We start from the raw sequence: 15,285 nt of genomic DNA, 5'->3' as shown, positions 1-15,285 counted from the left end.
GAAGCCCCTATTATATACTGCAGGTAGTTTAAAATGTTTTAAAATGTATGTTTTTATCTTGAGTAGGTAGCTGTAACTTTTTTTTGCTGGCAACTTTGTAAAATTTAAAATGCCTCTGCAATCTTGAAAGCTCAGTGAATTCACAGTATCAAGTCTCACAGAATGTTTCACGGAGCTCCCTTGTTTGGGGCCCTTGTGAAGTATTTAAGCATGAAGTGACTTTAGTGCCAGACTTGCCTGATAATATGCTATGACTTGAGAAGAACTTACAAAAGAGGCCTTTTATTGACTATAAATTAAGAACCTGCTATTTCAGCTCACTTGGCCTTTTGCCCTCTGCAACAATGATTTCCTTCTGGAACAATTAGTACACGTTTTATGGATATTTGAGTTGAACAGGGTGACTCACAAATATTCCCAAAGAAATTTTTAAGTTAGAATACCACTTAAATGTAATTATCTTTGTGTCACCATTCTTGTCCATGTTAATTCAGATGAAGCGATTAAGTTAAACATTACCTAAAACGAAGATGGTGGTCTCTGAATTTTAAAACGTCCAAGGTTAAAGTAGGAAAAATGTGTTCTTTACCATGTGAAAGGATCAGAAAAATATTATAAAATATGTTTACTTATTTTCACCTTTCCCTCCTTAAAAACTCACACTTGAATTAACAGCCTCCCTGGAAAGGTCTCTGCTTGGGGTCCCAGCTGCCCTAAGCAGTCACCCTACTGGGGCCCGAAGGCAGGGACCTCCTCTCCCACCCCCCATCCAGCCACCCCAAACACAGTGTGTTCCTGCCAAGCCCTCTCCACGCCCATCTAGACACACTTTCTTTCTCAACGCACAGCCCAGGGATCCGAATCTGCTCAGGCCAGGGCTCGTGCAGACCAGACCGGGGGCTCCCCTGCCTGCCCCCTCCTCACCACTGCCTGCCAATCAGAATTGGGGGGGGTTGGCCTCAGAGTCTGCATTTCATCACCCGCCACTCCACTGCCCATCCCCAGGCACGGAGGGTAGGGACTACCCCCCACCACCCGCCTCCCACCTCCCTGACCTCAACCACCTTCACCCTCCCTCTGTCTGAAAAGGCGTCAACAGGAGCGCCTTTCCTATGATGCCTCTGCACCCACAGCACCTCCTATATTTGGCATTTATTGCCGCCTGATTCTGCGTGTGTGCTGCTGTCCTGACTAGGCTTTATTGTCCTTTGAGGCTGGGGGCCATTTCTCACGGCTCCATACAGAACCCTACTTCCAATATTTGTTTAATAAATGTCTTCGATGAAAGTAATGATGCTGTTTTTTAAAAAAGGGAAATTACAAAAAGCATCCTGCGTTCTTAGCAGTTTACCACAGTGCAATGATCACCACCTAATGAATGAACTTAGTTGTCTGCCTTCCAGACGCTGGTTGTGAATCAAACTCAAGGACTTTTAAGACAGAAGGGGGAAAAATGGATATAGCTTTTGCCCAAGTGTACTTGTGGCCTCACCCAGTAACTCTATGATGCTCAAACGTGCTAGGCACCATCCTCAGCACTTGACACAAATTACCTCTTTCAATCCTTTCATCTCATCTCAGATGACGTGGTGCTATGATTGATCTTACAAATAAGGATGTTGAGACATTCTGATCCCAGGCAGCCTAGCTCCAGAATCTGTAGGCTTTGCCAGCTTGCAGCACTGTGTCTCCGAGAGCTGGTGATGTCAGTGTGGAATCTAAGGAACCCCACTGCTGCCCAGAAGGAGACAACATTAGCCTGAGTGAGTGGAGTGCACCCTCACGGACACTCACTCCAAACCTCCACCCCAACCCTACCTGTACTCTCCGCTCCTCATCTCTCAATTGCTAGCTCCATTCAACTAACCACTAAGCTATAAGTCGTCCCCCCTGACTGTCACCCCCAACATCTCATCCATCACTCATCTCTGGCAGTTCCACCACCAAGTACCTCTCTGGCCTGTTTCCCGTCTTCCATGACACAGTGACTGCCCAGGTCAGGCCCTCATCGCCTCCCTTCTGTGCGTGTGTTAGTTACTCGGTTCTGTCCGACTCTTTGCCACCCCACGAACATAGTAGCCTGCCGGGCTTCTATGTCCATGGGATTCTCCAGGCAGGAATACTGGAGTGGATTGTCATTCCCTTCTCCAGAGGGTCTTCCCGACCCAGTGATCAAACCCTGGTCTCCTGCATCGTAGGCAGATTCTTCACCATTTGAGCTACAGGAAAGTCTCAAAACCTCTCAACTTTACAATTACTCATTCCTCTGCCAACTGTTATTTTCCAAAAGTAGACCAAGTAACACTTTGAGGCTCAAAACCCTTTGATGGCTTCCTGCTGCCTGCAAGCCGACGGCTTGGCCTGGGGTCCATTAGACTGCGGCTCCTACACAACCAGCCCTGCCACGTGCCCTGCCCCTGCTCCCTGCATCGAGGACAAGGGGCTCCTGGGTGAGCCGTGACCCTCGCACTCAGTACCTTTGCCCCTGCTGTATGCTGTCTCAGGAGTTTCCTCCCTCGTCTCAGGAGGATGTTTATTTGTCTGTGATGACCCTGCTCAATTGCCACCTCCTCCACTTTCCCCGCCTCAGCTCCTGGCAGGATCCATCCTTCCCAACTCAGAGAGATTTGTTTCTTGTTAGGGTATTTATACCATTTGTGCTAAGGTGCCCGGGTCTCTAGATTGAGCTATTTGACCACGAGACTGTGAGTAAGGGCTGGGGGAAGACATTTGAGAACTTGTGTGAAGAACAGAGTTGACAAAGATAAAAGCAACATGCGAAAGAAAAAGCATATTTAGGAGATTTCACACACCTAATTGGTGACAATGAGGTTTATACAGTTAATTTCCACTTCCCACCAGAGCTCGTCAGAAACTTTGCAGGACTTTTCCTCTACGCATTTTCGAGGAGATGCCTGCACATCGGTTTTGCTTTACTAAGGACTGTATGTCAACTAAGAAGCGTTTTTTGGTGCTTTGCCTGGTCCTCCCTCTACTTGTCAGCAGCCCTCTGGTTTCATATATCTGAATTAGCATCCCCATCCTCTGATTCCCACTATGGCCTCAAAGTAGAGTCTTATGGATTCTTTGTGATGCTTTGAGGAACCTTTATTAAAAGCATTAAAGGATACCTAAGCAAGTAATCCTCAGCTATTTCCCAATCTCCAAGTAATACAGTCATAGTGATGCCCATGATGATTTCAGACCAAACGCACGTCAGTTATGAAACTCCAGGACCTGCTTCTACTTCTTCTTCTCTCTTGATGCTTGTCACAAAGTTCTCCTGGCTTTCTTTCCCTTCTCTTTTCAACCTCTACATATTCCGTTCTCTAATTATCACCAAAGATGTAACTCAAAATTCCAGAGACTGGAATGGATAGGGTCATGGCTTAGAGAAGATACACAGAAGTGAGTGTATCTACACATAAAAACAGAGTTCATGAACTGTCAACTTTGGGCAAGCGACTTAATCACATTCCCAGTTTCCTACCTGTATGTGAGATAATTCTCTTACAATAAAATTGGAGGACCCTAGAGCCTATTATTCAGAGTGAAGTAAGTCAGAAAGAGAAAGATAAATATCGTATACTAATGCAAATATATGCAATCTACAAAGATGGTACTGATGAAATTGCATGCAGGGCAGCAAAGGAGAAACAGACATAGAGAACAGACCTCTATGGACACCGGGCGATGGGAGGAGAGGGTGAGATGTATGGAGAGAGTAACATGGAAACTTACATCACCATATGTAAAATAGATAGCCAACGGGAATTTGCTGTATGTCTCAGGGAACTCAAACAGGGGCTCTGTGACAATCTAAAAGGTTGGATGGGGAGGGAGATGGGGGAGAGGTTCGGGAGGGAGGGGACATGGTGTACCTATGGCTGATTCTTGTCGATGTTTGACAGAAAACAAAATTTTGTAAGGCAATTAAACTTCAATTAAAAAATAAATTAAAAAAAATTCGATGAGATGCGATAACACCTTTAAATGGATCTTAGCTGAGGGTGTTTTACCACTCGAACCCTTTTCTTCAAAGAGGAGAATATGCAGATGTGAGCCAGCAGGCAGAGTCAGGGCCTCCCAGTTCCCCTGATCAGGGCGTTTTCATGAAATGACAGGAAGCATCGTGGCTCCACCTTGCACAGCGTTAGTCACAGGCCAGAGAGGTTTCCTGGGGGTGAAGGCCAGTGTTCCTAAGCTGAGAGCTCTCTGACAGCTCTGTTGCAACTATTGAGCCTTCACTGGAATGATTGATCTACAGTGAAGCCATGAGAAAAGAATGTGAGCTATCTGGGTTCAAGTTGCCAGAAAGAGGGTGACACCCAGCTTGACATGGCTCTTTGGCCTCTATTAGAAACGCGTCTGCATCAAGTACCAGGTGCCTTACGAGACTCACCTGGGACTGCAGCTGTCCTGGCCCGACAGGTGGGGAGGCAGGGAAGGGGCAGAGACTCCAGGAGCAAGTGATGCCACTGAGAACATTTAAGAAGAGAGGGCACGAAGACCAAACCACGGAGAGAGTCCTCAGGGTCGGCATGTTCTCTAAGCTTGCGAATTAACTATGCTTGTTTAGTCACTAAGTCATGTCTGACTCTTTGCCACCCCATAGACTGTAGCCCACCAGGCTTCTCTGTCCATGGGCTTCTCCAGGCAAGAATACTGGCGTGGGCTGCCATTTCCTTCTTCTTCCTTAGAGAACGAGCAAACACCATCTCCCAAGACAGATGTCATCACAAGAAACCCCAGCCATGACTCTACCACATTTGTTCAAGTGTCCAGGCTGCTCAACCGTGGGGGCACAGGAGAAACACCAGGTGTCATGCAGAGATACGTGTCAGCAGCACCAAAGCCTGGGGAGAAAGTGTGGGATTTGGAAACAAGATGCCTGACTTCATACCCCAAATTCACTGGCTGTGAGACTTTGAAAATGTTGTTTGATTTCTCTGGACCTTGTTTCTCCATCTATAAGATGGGCGTAGTCCTGTCTCACAGGGTTGCTTTAAGAATCAAATGACTCAGGTACTCTTTGAATACCAAACGCCTCCAGAAGGTTACTGTCATTACCATCCTGAATAACAACAATCGTTCATCCTCTGTGTGTGTGTATGCTTAGTTCCTCAGTCGTGTCCGACTCTTGCGACGCAATAGACTGTAGCCTGCCAGGCTTCTCTGTCCAGGGCATTCTCCAGTCAAGAATACTTGAGTGGGTTGCCATTTCCTTCTCCAGGGGATCCCGACCCAAGAAACGAACCCGGGTCTCCTCCATTGCAGGCAGACTCTTTACTGACTGAGCTACAAGGGAAGTACCTCTATAATACACTTATCCCCACACTAGATGATGAGGGATTTTAAAAAATATTATATATAGTTTCTGTTCCTTAAGCAGTTTATAATACAGTTAGGAAAATGGGGAGATGGAAGATTTAATATTTATTGAGTTCTAAAAGATCTGTTGGGGCTTCCTAGGTGGTAAAGAGTCCTCCTGCCAATGTAGGAAGCGTGAGTTTGATCCCTGGGTTGGGATGATCCCCTGGAGAAGGAGATCGTGAAACATAACAAACCAATCAGCCCTGGGCGATAGGGGTCATTAGCCCGTATTCTCCAGGGGTTCCATAATTTCCCAAGTCACAGAGCTGGGAGACAAGGGTGGAGATGTCACACTCTCCTTTCCACGCCCCGTTTGTCCAGAGTGGATGACTTTCATCTCACAGGAGGCACTGGCAAACAGGGCAAGACACAATGGCTCTGGTGAACTGGCTGGTACAGATTCCTGGAGTCAGGCATGGAGGCTGTGCCCTTGTCTTGCAGCTACTTCAGCTGCCCCTTCAATAGGGGCTGCCTCACCAGGGTATGTGACGAGCCTGCCTGTGATGAGCCCTGTGAATGCTTGGTCAGGCTACTGCTAGATTGAACAGCCAACAAACAAGCACTTGGAGGGCCTGGACAGGGCTCAGGCCCTGCTGGTCTCTAGAGAAGATGGAAGCTGACAGTCCAGGGTCTTTGAGCCAGGCATCGCGTGAGATTCTTTAATTGCATTGAGTTTTTTTAACTCCTCAAAACTTGATATTGTTTTCCTGATTTTGCAGATTAGAAAATTGGGGACTGGCAGTGAGGTAGACTGCTTAAGGTAAGAACAGGAGGCAGATCTGAACTTGGAATCCAGATCTGATGGACTCGAAATCATCCCCTCAAACTCTTGCAAAGCTGAATTACTTAAAAGGTGGGGATGTTTCTGATGAGTGTTTAATGAAGGGTAGCTGAGGAGCTGGGGGAGAAATTTGTATGGGAGGGAAAGGGGTCCTGGAGGAGATGACATTGGAGGTTGGCCTTGAAAGAAGAACAGGGACAGGAAGAGATGAGGTGGAGAGAAGGAAGAGCACAGGCAACCAGGGGCCTGAAACTGCTGGACGCTTTCAGGGGACTCTGTGATGGGGTCCAGGGTGCAGGGCGCTCTTAACTGGGACACACATTTGTGACTGTGTGTTGGGGAACTTGAATGCCAGGCTTAGGAGCTTGGACTGCCATCTGTAAACTGTGCGCAGCTAAGATCAGAACTATTCTTAGCAACTGCTGTTAGAATCAGGAGACACTGAAGCTAGAAGGGACCAGATGACCCATCCAATCTCGTTCTTTCCCAGAGGCCCAGAGAAAATGACTCCACTGAACTCACCCAGCAGGTCAGTAGGACCTGGGCTAGTACCTAGACCTGTGACATTCCCAATCCACCTTCCAGTCTGTCTCTCCACTTCTACGGGGCTATTAGAACCCAGGGGTCTCCTACGGGAGCACGGCCCCAAATTCATTTCCTATTCTGAAGCTCAAGACTTGGGAAGCTACCTCAAAGATCTTAAAAAAAATGACCCTATCCTTGACCTTAAAATGTCATTGCCAAACAGTTGAAAGGACACTAAACCTCACTTGTGATTTTTTAAAATGCAAATTAAAAAAAAAAAAAAGTGAGATACTAGTTTTCATCTAAAGGCTAGCAAAGTCTGAGCATGCTCCCGTCTGGGGAGGTGGCACTTTAGGTAGTCCCAGTCCTGTTGGTAGCAGTCCAACAGGGTCGGCCTTTTGGAAAACAGTTGGGTAAGATCTATACAGGTTGGAACTGTGCACGCCTTTTTCACAGCACCTCCAATTCTGGGGATTTATTCTATGTCTGTACTTGACCAAGTGTGCAGGGTGTGTAGATAGAGGGATGTATATTACAGAATGTAATTGTGGAAGACTGGAGATAAAAACACTAATTGCTTGCAGGTAGGGTCTAGTTATCATATATCAATACAAAGAAATAATCTGCAGCCATTTTTTTTTTCAGAGAGAGGGAGCTTTATTGAAACATTTAATACTGTGCTATTTCAAGTAAAGAACTTCACATTTTGCATAGAATTTAATTACACCTTAATTCATAAGCAAGTTGTGTCTGACTCTTGCTACTGCATGGACTGCAGGCCCACCAGGCTCCTCTGTCCATGGCATTTCCCAGGCAAGAATACTGGAGTGGGTTGCCATTTCCTTCTTCAGGGGATCTTCCCAAACTAGAGATCGAACTCTGATCTTCTGCACTCAGGTGGGTCTCCTGCATTGCAGGCAGATTCTTTAATGACTGAGCCACCAGGGAAGCTGATACACAGTCTCAATAGTACATATATATATATATATGTGTCAATCGCCATCTCCCAATTCAACCAACCCCACAACAGTCATTTTTAAAAATACAGGTGATGTATAGGTGCTGACGTGGAAAACGTGTGAGACTCTATAGTAAGTGACAGTGAATAAGCTGAAGAGGGCCGTACACAGTATGGACTCCATTGTATAAGAAAATATACCATATGTAGATTACTTGCGGATACACAGGAAATATCTGGAAAGTTATAGGAAAACTGGAAGCAGTGGTTATCTCTTGTGGGGAGGGACAGGATGGAAGAGGGAGCAGCTCTGTGCTCTAAACCCTCTGTATTGCTTACATCTCCTTCTTTTTAAACTATAAATACATATTATTTTTATAATTCAAGAATAGTAGAAAAAATTTAAATAAAAAAGATATTGTCAACAGCTTACAAATACAGATTTTTTTTTTACATTTAAAACAATTATTTATTTTTAATTGAAGGATAATCACTTGACAATATCGCATTGGTTTCTGCCATGCATCAACAGGAATCAGTCATAGGTACACATATGTCCCCTCCCTCTTGAACCTCCCTGCCCCTCCCCCCCCATTCCTACCCTACTAGGTTGTTACAGAGCCCCGGTTTGAGCTCCCTGAGTCACACAGCAAATTCCAAATAGCTATACAGATGTGGATTTTAACTTCCATTTTAGAGAGCACTTAAAGACAAATGAAATAAGCTGGTATTCAGATTTACAAAATAGACCCAATGTTTTTTATTAATACATTGATTTTCTAATAACCTCTGGCCTTTACTGTTCTTTTTTCTGGTTTTTGTGGTTTGGTGTTTATTCATTCATCCCATATTGATCTTGTGCCTATTACATATCAGACTGTGGTGTTGGAGGAGACTCTTGAGAGTTCCTTGGACTGCAAGGAGATACAACCAGTCCATCCTAAAGGAAGTCAGTCCTGAATATTCATTGGAAGGACTGATGCTGAAGCTGAAACTCCACTACTTTGGCCACCTGATGTGAAGAATTGACTCATTTGAAAAGACCCTGATGATGGGAAAGATTGAAGGCGGGAGGAGAAGGGGATGACAGAGGATGAGATGGTTGAATGGCATCATCGACTCAATGGACATGAGTTTGAGTAAACTCTGGGAGTTGGTGATGGACAAGGAGGCCTGGCATGCTGCAGTCCATGGGGTTGCAAAGAGTCGGACACTACTGAGCGACTGAACTGAACTGATGTATCAGACAGGGGAATGGGAGCATGAGACTGTGCATCTCCTGCAATAGGAGGGTCATTTAAACCAGTCGCAGATGTGGTACTGATGGGAGGAGGCTGAGGAGCAGAATGGGTGCCTGCAGAGGAACATTGTCTCTTCGGGGATCACTTCATGGACATCTTCTGTGTGGATAGCAGGAGGCTGGGGACAGGAAAATGGAAGCAGTACAGTCCCCACTCTCTCTTGAAAAGCTCCCACTATGGTGGAGACAGATATAAGCAAAGAGTCAAGTGTTACAGACAGAAAGTGGTAAGTGTGGTAACGGGGTGATGCTTAAGTACTGTGTGTGCATGTGGGACACAACCCAGCCCAGAAGGCTGTGGAGGCCACCCGAAGGGAGGGCAGGGAGTCCAAGCCCGGCTTGGAGGGTGGAGTGGACTCTCCCAAGCAGCAAGATGAGGAGTAGGGGCTGGGGGGTGGGGGTGGGGTGGGGGAGGTTCCCAGAGGAGAGGACCACGACGGAGCAGAGTTGCAGAAGGGCAGGCAAGCTGATCAGACACACTCCATGCAAAGGCATTGGGACTTATATTCTGAGTGTAATAAGGTGATGTGATCTAAAATCTGTGCTTTGTATGGGTCCCTCTGGCCATATCTGGAGATGGATCAGAGGAAGAAGAGGGAAATACTACATACAGAGACACTGTTTCTCCAGTTGAGTCTCGTCTGCAGCACAACTCTGTGGAGCTGCACCATACCTGGGAACCACCTGTACTATTACTTAATTTGTTTTTAAAGTTAGCCCACTTTAAAAAAAATAAAATTTCTTTAAACAAGTTAGTGAGTAAGAAAAAAGAAGAGACTCTCTGGCTTTAGCATGGTACTCAGGGCTAGAGGACAGAAGCTGGCAATGGCGGAAAAGTGAAAGGGTGAAGATGAAGTCGCTTCAGTCACGTCTGACTCTTTGCAACCCCATGAACCCTACGTAGCCTGCCAGGCTGCTCTGTCCATGGGATTTTCCAGGCAAGGATACTGGAGTGGGTTGTCATTTCCTTCTCCAGGGGATCTTCCCGATCCAGGGACTGAGCCCGGGGCTCTGGCACTGCAGGCAGACTCTTTACTGTCTGAGCCACCAGGAAGGAGACAGTGAGAAGTGTCTGTGGCTGCTGTTTAGGCCCCAAGAGACCTAGAGACCGGGGAGCAGGAAGATGATGGGAGTAGATGAGGGGCTAGGGCTAAGCAGAGGTCCTGATGGCCTCCATGTTGCTAAATCCTCATCTTCCTTGACATCCTGGCAGCATGTGACCTGTTCTTTCCTCTCCACGGCCATGGTGATTCACCCCATCTCCAGGCTCTCAACACCATCTTTGTACTGATGGTTCCCAGATGTCTTTTCAACCCAGACATCTCCCTGCGACTCCAGACTCATATCCAATCATCTCCTGATACATCTACTTAGTTGTCCAATAAAAGCCTTGAAATGAACATGTTCAAAATGAAACTCCTGACCTCTCCTAGACCTCCTCTGCCTGCAGTCTTCCCCATCTCAGCGATGGCTGAGCATTCTTCTCAGTTTTTGGCTGCCAACCTTGTAGTCCTTGACTCTCTTTTTTTTTTCTCACACTTCATATCTGGTTTTTAGGAAATCTTGTTGGGTTTATCTCCAGCATTTGACCGTTTCTCACCACTCTACCCCACCACCCTAAGCCAAGCAACTATTTTCTTTGGCCTGGTCTCCCTGCTCCCAGATCTGTCCCCTACCACCCAACAGCCAGCTTCATCACTTTAAAACAACAAAGGCAAAACAACACGTGCCTTTGTTATTATTATTCAGTCGCTCAGTCCTGTCTGACTCTTTGCAACCCCACAGACAACAGCACACCAGGCTTCGCTGTCCTTCAACATCCCCCAGAGCTTGGTCAAACTCATGTCCCTTGAGTCACGTGCCTGCCATACTCCAACCCTTTCAATGCTTCCCCACCTCACTCAGTAAAACCCAAGTCTGCAAAAAGGCCCACAAGGCCCACAGTGTTCCCTGTCCTCATCTCCCCTGTCCTTCAGCACTCCAGCCCTTCAGTGTGGGGTTACTGAACACACCAGGTGTTCCCAACTTCTGCGGTGCCATGCCTCCACCTGGACCACCCCTCCCCACTTCCTGAAGGCTTCACCTCCTTCAAGTCTTCAAATGGATCCCACCCTCTGCTCCCAGCTGCTGCCTCTACTTTCCCTCCCACATAGCTTTCTAACCTATCAGTACAATTAATTAATTTTGCTATGGCCTAGTACCCCCAAGTCGGATGCTGGAAGAAGGCAGGGAATATTGTCCCCTGTGTTCACTGCAGGTATTCCCAGCAGCTAGAGCAGTGCCTGGCATAGAGGCCCGTCTCTCAATAAATACTTGTGGAAGGAAGGGCAGACCCTGGAGAAGGGAGCTTCCACTTGGAAAGGCCAGCTGGGACCAGGAGTAGGCAGGGGTGGAAATGCACAGAAGCTGGCCGGGGAGAGGACTGACAGAGGAGTGATGAGACTTGGGGGTGCTGGGAGGCGCGGCAGTGGTGGGGGATAAGAACGCCGGGGACGTCCAGATGCAGTTCCCAGAGGGCTAAAGAGGTGGGCAGGGATGGAAGTTCGAGTCTGGTGGGGGCGTCCGGAGTTGGGGGGGGGGCGCCCACAGAAGAGGGGGAGGAACAGGCACTTAGGAGGGGGGCGGCTGGAGTGATGCTGGGGCTACCACTCGGCGGACACTCATCCCACCCTGGCCGCGCGGGGGCGGGAGAGAAGCGCCGTCTTAGGAGGTCGTGGCAGTTTTGTGGCGACTGTCATATAGCGAACAATCTAAAGTGGATGAACGGGGCGGAGGGGGGTGGGGGTGTGGCGGTTCTAAAGCCGGACAGTTTCGGGCGGCGGCGGAGGGTAAGGCGAGGAGGGACACGTTTGCGCTTCCTCGGGTAAAAGGCAGAGGAGCCTCGTAAGGAAGGAGGACGTGCTCGGAGAGGTGAGAGGGGCGAGAGGGTGCAGGGCCCCGGTTCCACCGGCCCCAGGCCGGGAGATGCCCGAGGCGGCCGAGCAGCGGACCGCGGGGGGCCGTGAGGATGCAGCCGCCGGGTGGGGAGGGGAGGCTCCATCACTGGAGCGGCGGTGGGCCTGGAAGAGCGCCCAGGGCCCCGGGAAGGCGGCGCCGGGACCCGGCCAGTCCGGCGGTTGCTGCGGCCGAGCACGGTGGCCGCGGGGCACAGCGGGGACGCAGCGCCCGGCTTCCTCAGCCGCGGGCGCGCCAGGGACCGTCGATCGGCAGCAAGTGCGCGCCCGCGGGCCTCGAGGCTTGGCTGGAGTCTGGGACGGAGCTGGGCCCTGGAGCGCCGGGCGCGCAGCACGGACGCGGCCACGCGGAGCGGCCGGGCCCCGCCCCGCCCCCCCCGGGGCCCATCGGCCCCGCCCCGCGGCCCGGCCCGCTGGCCAATCAGACCGCGGCACCCGCCCCCCGCGGCTCCGAGGCCCCTCCCCGTGCCGGCGCCGCCAGCCAATGGGAGGCCGAGGCGGGGCGCCCTGTGCGCGCTGCCCGTGCCCGGCCGGCTCCGAGCGAGAAAAGCCGACCCAACCCGTCGGGGCCGCTGCTCCGGACCCGCCGCCGCCGCAGCCGCCGCCGCCTCCTCCCCCCCGGATCGGGTGTACTGTCCCAACCCGAAAGTCCAGTTCTGCGGCCCGGCAGCGGCGAGCGAGCGCGATGACACAGGAGTACGACAAGTGAGTGAGGGCGCCGGCGTACGCGAGGCCGGCCGTGCCGCCGGGGCCGCTGCTGCCTGCCTGCCCGTCCGGCCGGTCGGCCGCACCTGCCGCAAGGCCGGGCGGGGGGCGCGGGGCCGGGCGGCGGGAGGGGGCGCGCAGCTAGCTGTCCGTGGCCTGGGCTTCTCCGCACCCCCGCCCTGCCTTTGTTCCTCCAAAGCCCCCCCGCCCAGGGGGAGACCCCTGCCTTGGGGGGTGCGGCCCTGCGCTACGGAGTGGAACCCCCACCCCGCCCGCAGCTTCGGGGTCCTGGTCTGGTGTGGGTAGGGGGCCAATCCCCCGGGCGCGCCCCGATTCTGCTCTCCCGGGGAGGGGGGCGCGGAGGCCTCGCCTCCCACCCCCCACCCCCACCCCCCCTAAGCCGGGCGGCTTTGCTCTTTGGGACGCACTCCGCGGCTGCAAAAGGGGAGCCTTCTCAGGTAATCAAGTCTCTCGTCGCTCAACCGTGTCGTTCGGCCGCCTGCTAGAACCTCGGAACCGAGAGATCTAGGGAAAAGTTGAAGTGCTCGGGTGTCCTGGCATTTTCTTTTTTTTTTTTCCCCTGGCTGACTGTGTGAGTGAGAAAATTGCTGTAGGAGTTCTTTTGCCGCTTGCATCATTGGTGGTAATTACAGATTGCTGTAATTAAAAATGCTCAGAAATATCAAGAAGGATGAGACTTTGAAGTCAGAGTGGTAAACTAGGAAGCTTTGTACTTAACTAATAACGCTTTCTAGAGCTCGTGATTGAAGAAATGTTTTCATGAACTATAAGGCGGTAACGTAAGCCGTTAACATTAGGAGACACCGGGCCAGGGACGCTTCTGTAGCTCCTTTGCAGCTTTTCTGTAAATATAAAATTGTTCAGAAAAAAATGCAAGTAAGTCGCACCCAACCAATCAGGTATATTTGAGATCAGTGAATCCAGGGCACAGCAGTACTTCTCCCAGTTTTGTAATTATTTACTGAGAATCATTTTGTGTAAGGGTGCTCTTTTTCTGGAGGAGAGGTTTAGATAGTATTATATATGGAACAGCTTAAGTGGAATAACTTAAATTAACCTTGTGTTGTACAGTATGCAGATAAATTGTTGCTTGAAAATATATAATTCAAGGAGAGGGCAGTGATGAGCCTTTAGGGACTGTCATGAGGAAGTAGACTAAAAAAGGCTGCTGGTTTCGTGTTTATTTCTTGACTTATAGTTTAGATAAGGCATATTTCCAGAGCTAAAATTTTGGCCTGAGGCACAGTTTGGAAATAGTTTAAGACACCTTCAGGGTGATCACACACAAAATCATTTGCAAAGAAATATTTATTTTCTGTTACTTGTGCAGATTTGGGATGAGGTTAGGAGAAGAAGGGAAGCTTAAGAACTAGCATTAGGGGAACTGAGTGAGCCAAGTGCTGTTATAATCTTCTGGAAGTAGCTATTATACTATTAATATTACAGCTTAGCAAGATCCCAGAGACTCACCCTGGGGTACCACTGGCTCGGCAGCTCTTATTCTCTCCTCCTGGTGGCACAAGGAATGCTCTTTTGTATATTCTTAATTTTTTTTAAAATTTGAGATTTGTAGGAAGTCTTCATTTTTAAACCAACCATGCACTTTGAACAACCCATTGTGTTTGTTTTGGGTTAAAATAGTATACCACCTTCAAGATTTCTTTTCCTACCAAATGTGCACTCCTTTAAATAAGATTTAATTTTGACTGAGGATGAATTAAGTTGTTGGATTCCCTCCCCCGCTCCTTTTTCAGAATCTCTGTTTTTAAAGGGCCTAGGTGACTGCCAAACCCTAACCTTGTTGATTACTTGAGAAGATAATCAGTCTTTCTACATTCACTTTTAGAGTAGGTAGGTCACCTTTAGGCAATTTACATATTTCATTTGTGTGTTGCAATGAGAATAGCTCCTTTAATTTGCTTGTTAGAATGGTGATGATTCGGAGTAGTTCTGAATATTTAAACTTTTTTTTTTTCCAAAGAAAAAAAGTGCTTGATTTTGCTGGAGGTAGTTTTCCACTTTTTTCTTTTTATTGACTTACTAAACAGAGCCAACTGAACAGTTGTTGAGGCTGTTTACATTTCAGGTTTTTGGAATCAGTCATGTTTGCTTTACTCTTTTAAGTTAAATCTTCTATAAGACTCTACTAAAGTTCTCCGTTGATGTTCTGGACTTTTCCCACCAAACTACAGCATTAATGTGAAGCAGTTCTTGCCCTGTGTGAAAAACCAGGGAAGATTTTTGAGGACAGATTCCCCAACCTATTTCCTTAAAAAAAGAATCTCTTTTTGTCCAGCAGCTTCATTTATTATTGTAGCTTCTTAAGTGTTTATCTCTAAGATAAACAGTGAACTCCCATGCCAGAAAATTGTGTCTCCTTATTGGTTTACAGTCCCCTTCGGCCACATTCCATGCTCAATCTGCCGGTAATCAGTAGAATATTCTAACTTTCTCATATACCCCCGAGGATTAAACCAAGTTATCCCTTCTTCCTTCCATCCCCACCTTCTCTCCCCCTTGTTGGTAGTTTGAGGCATGGCATCACCGGGAGAGAGAGGGAAATAGCAGTACAGCAGCCTGAGGATGGAACCGGATGTACTGTTGAAGAGGGGACAGTCCTGAGTTGCCTGTGTTTGAGGAGAGTGCGTGTTCTCCTTGGCCTTGCTTT

General features: G+C 48.8%; 1 protein-coding gene across 2 annotated transcripts in view; it reads left to right on the top strand.

The window, feature by feature from the left end:
* Positions 1 to 12,424: 12,424 nt before the first annotated feature.
* The window catches only part of GRHL1 (grainyhead like transcription factor 1), a 50,969-nt gene continuing 48,108 nt past the window's right edge, over positions 12,425 to 15,285 (top strand). Inside the window, exon 1 of one of the 2 annotated variants that reach the window (XM_027556101.1) lies at positions 12,425 to 12,596. In XM_027556101.1, coding sequence (XP_027411902.1) covers positions 12,577 to 12,596 — 20 coding nt within the window. In that variant the 5' untranslated portion in view covers positions 12,425 to 12,576. The remainder of the gene's footprint in view (positions 12,597 to 15,285) is intronic. The other variant, XM_027556100.1, reaches the window with a different exon arrangement.

Source organism: Bos indicus x Bos taurus, chromosome 11 (assembly GCF_003369695.1).
Source record: "Bos indicus x Bos taurus breed Angus x Brahman F1 hybrid chromosome 11, Bos_hybrid_MaternalHap_v2.0, whole genome shotgun sequence".
NCBI classification, from domain to species: Eukaryota; Metazoa; Chordata; class Mammalia; order Artiodactyla; family Bovidae; genus Bos; species Bos indicus x Bos taurus.
This window is presented reverse-complemented; position numbering and strand designations above follow the sequence as displayed.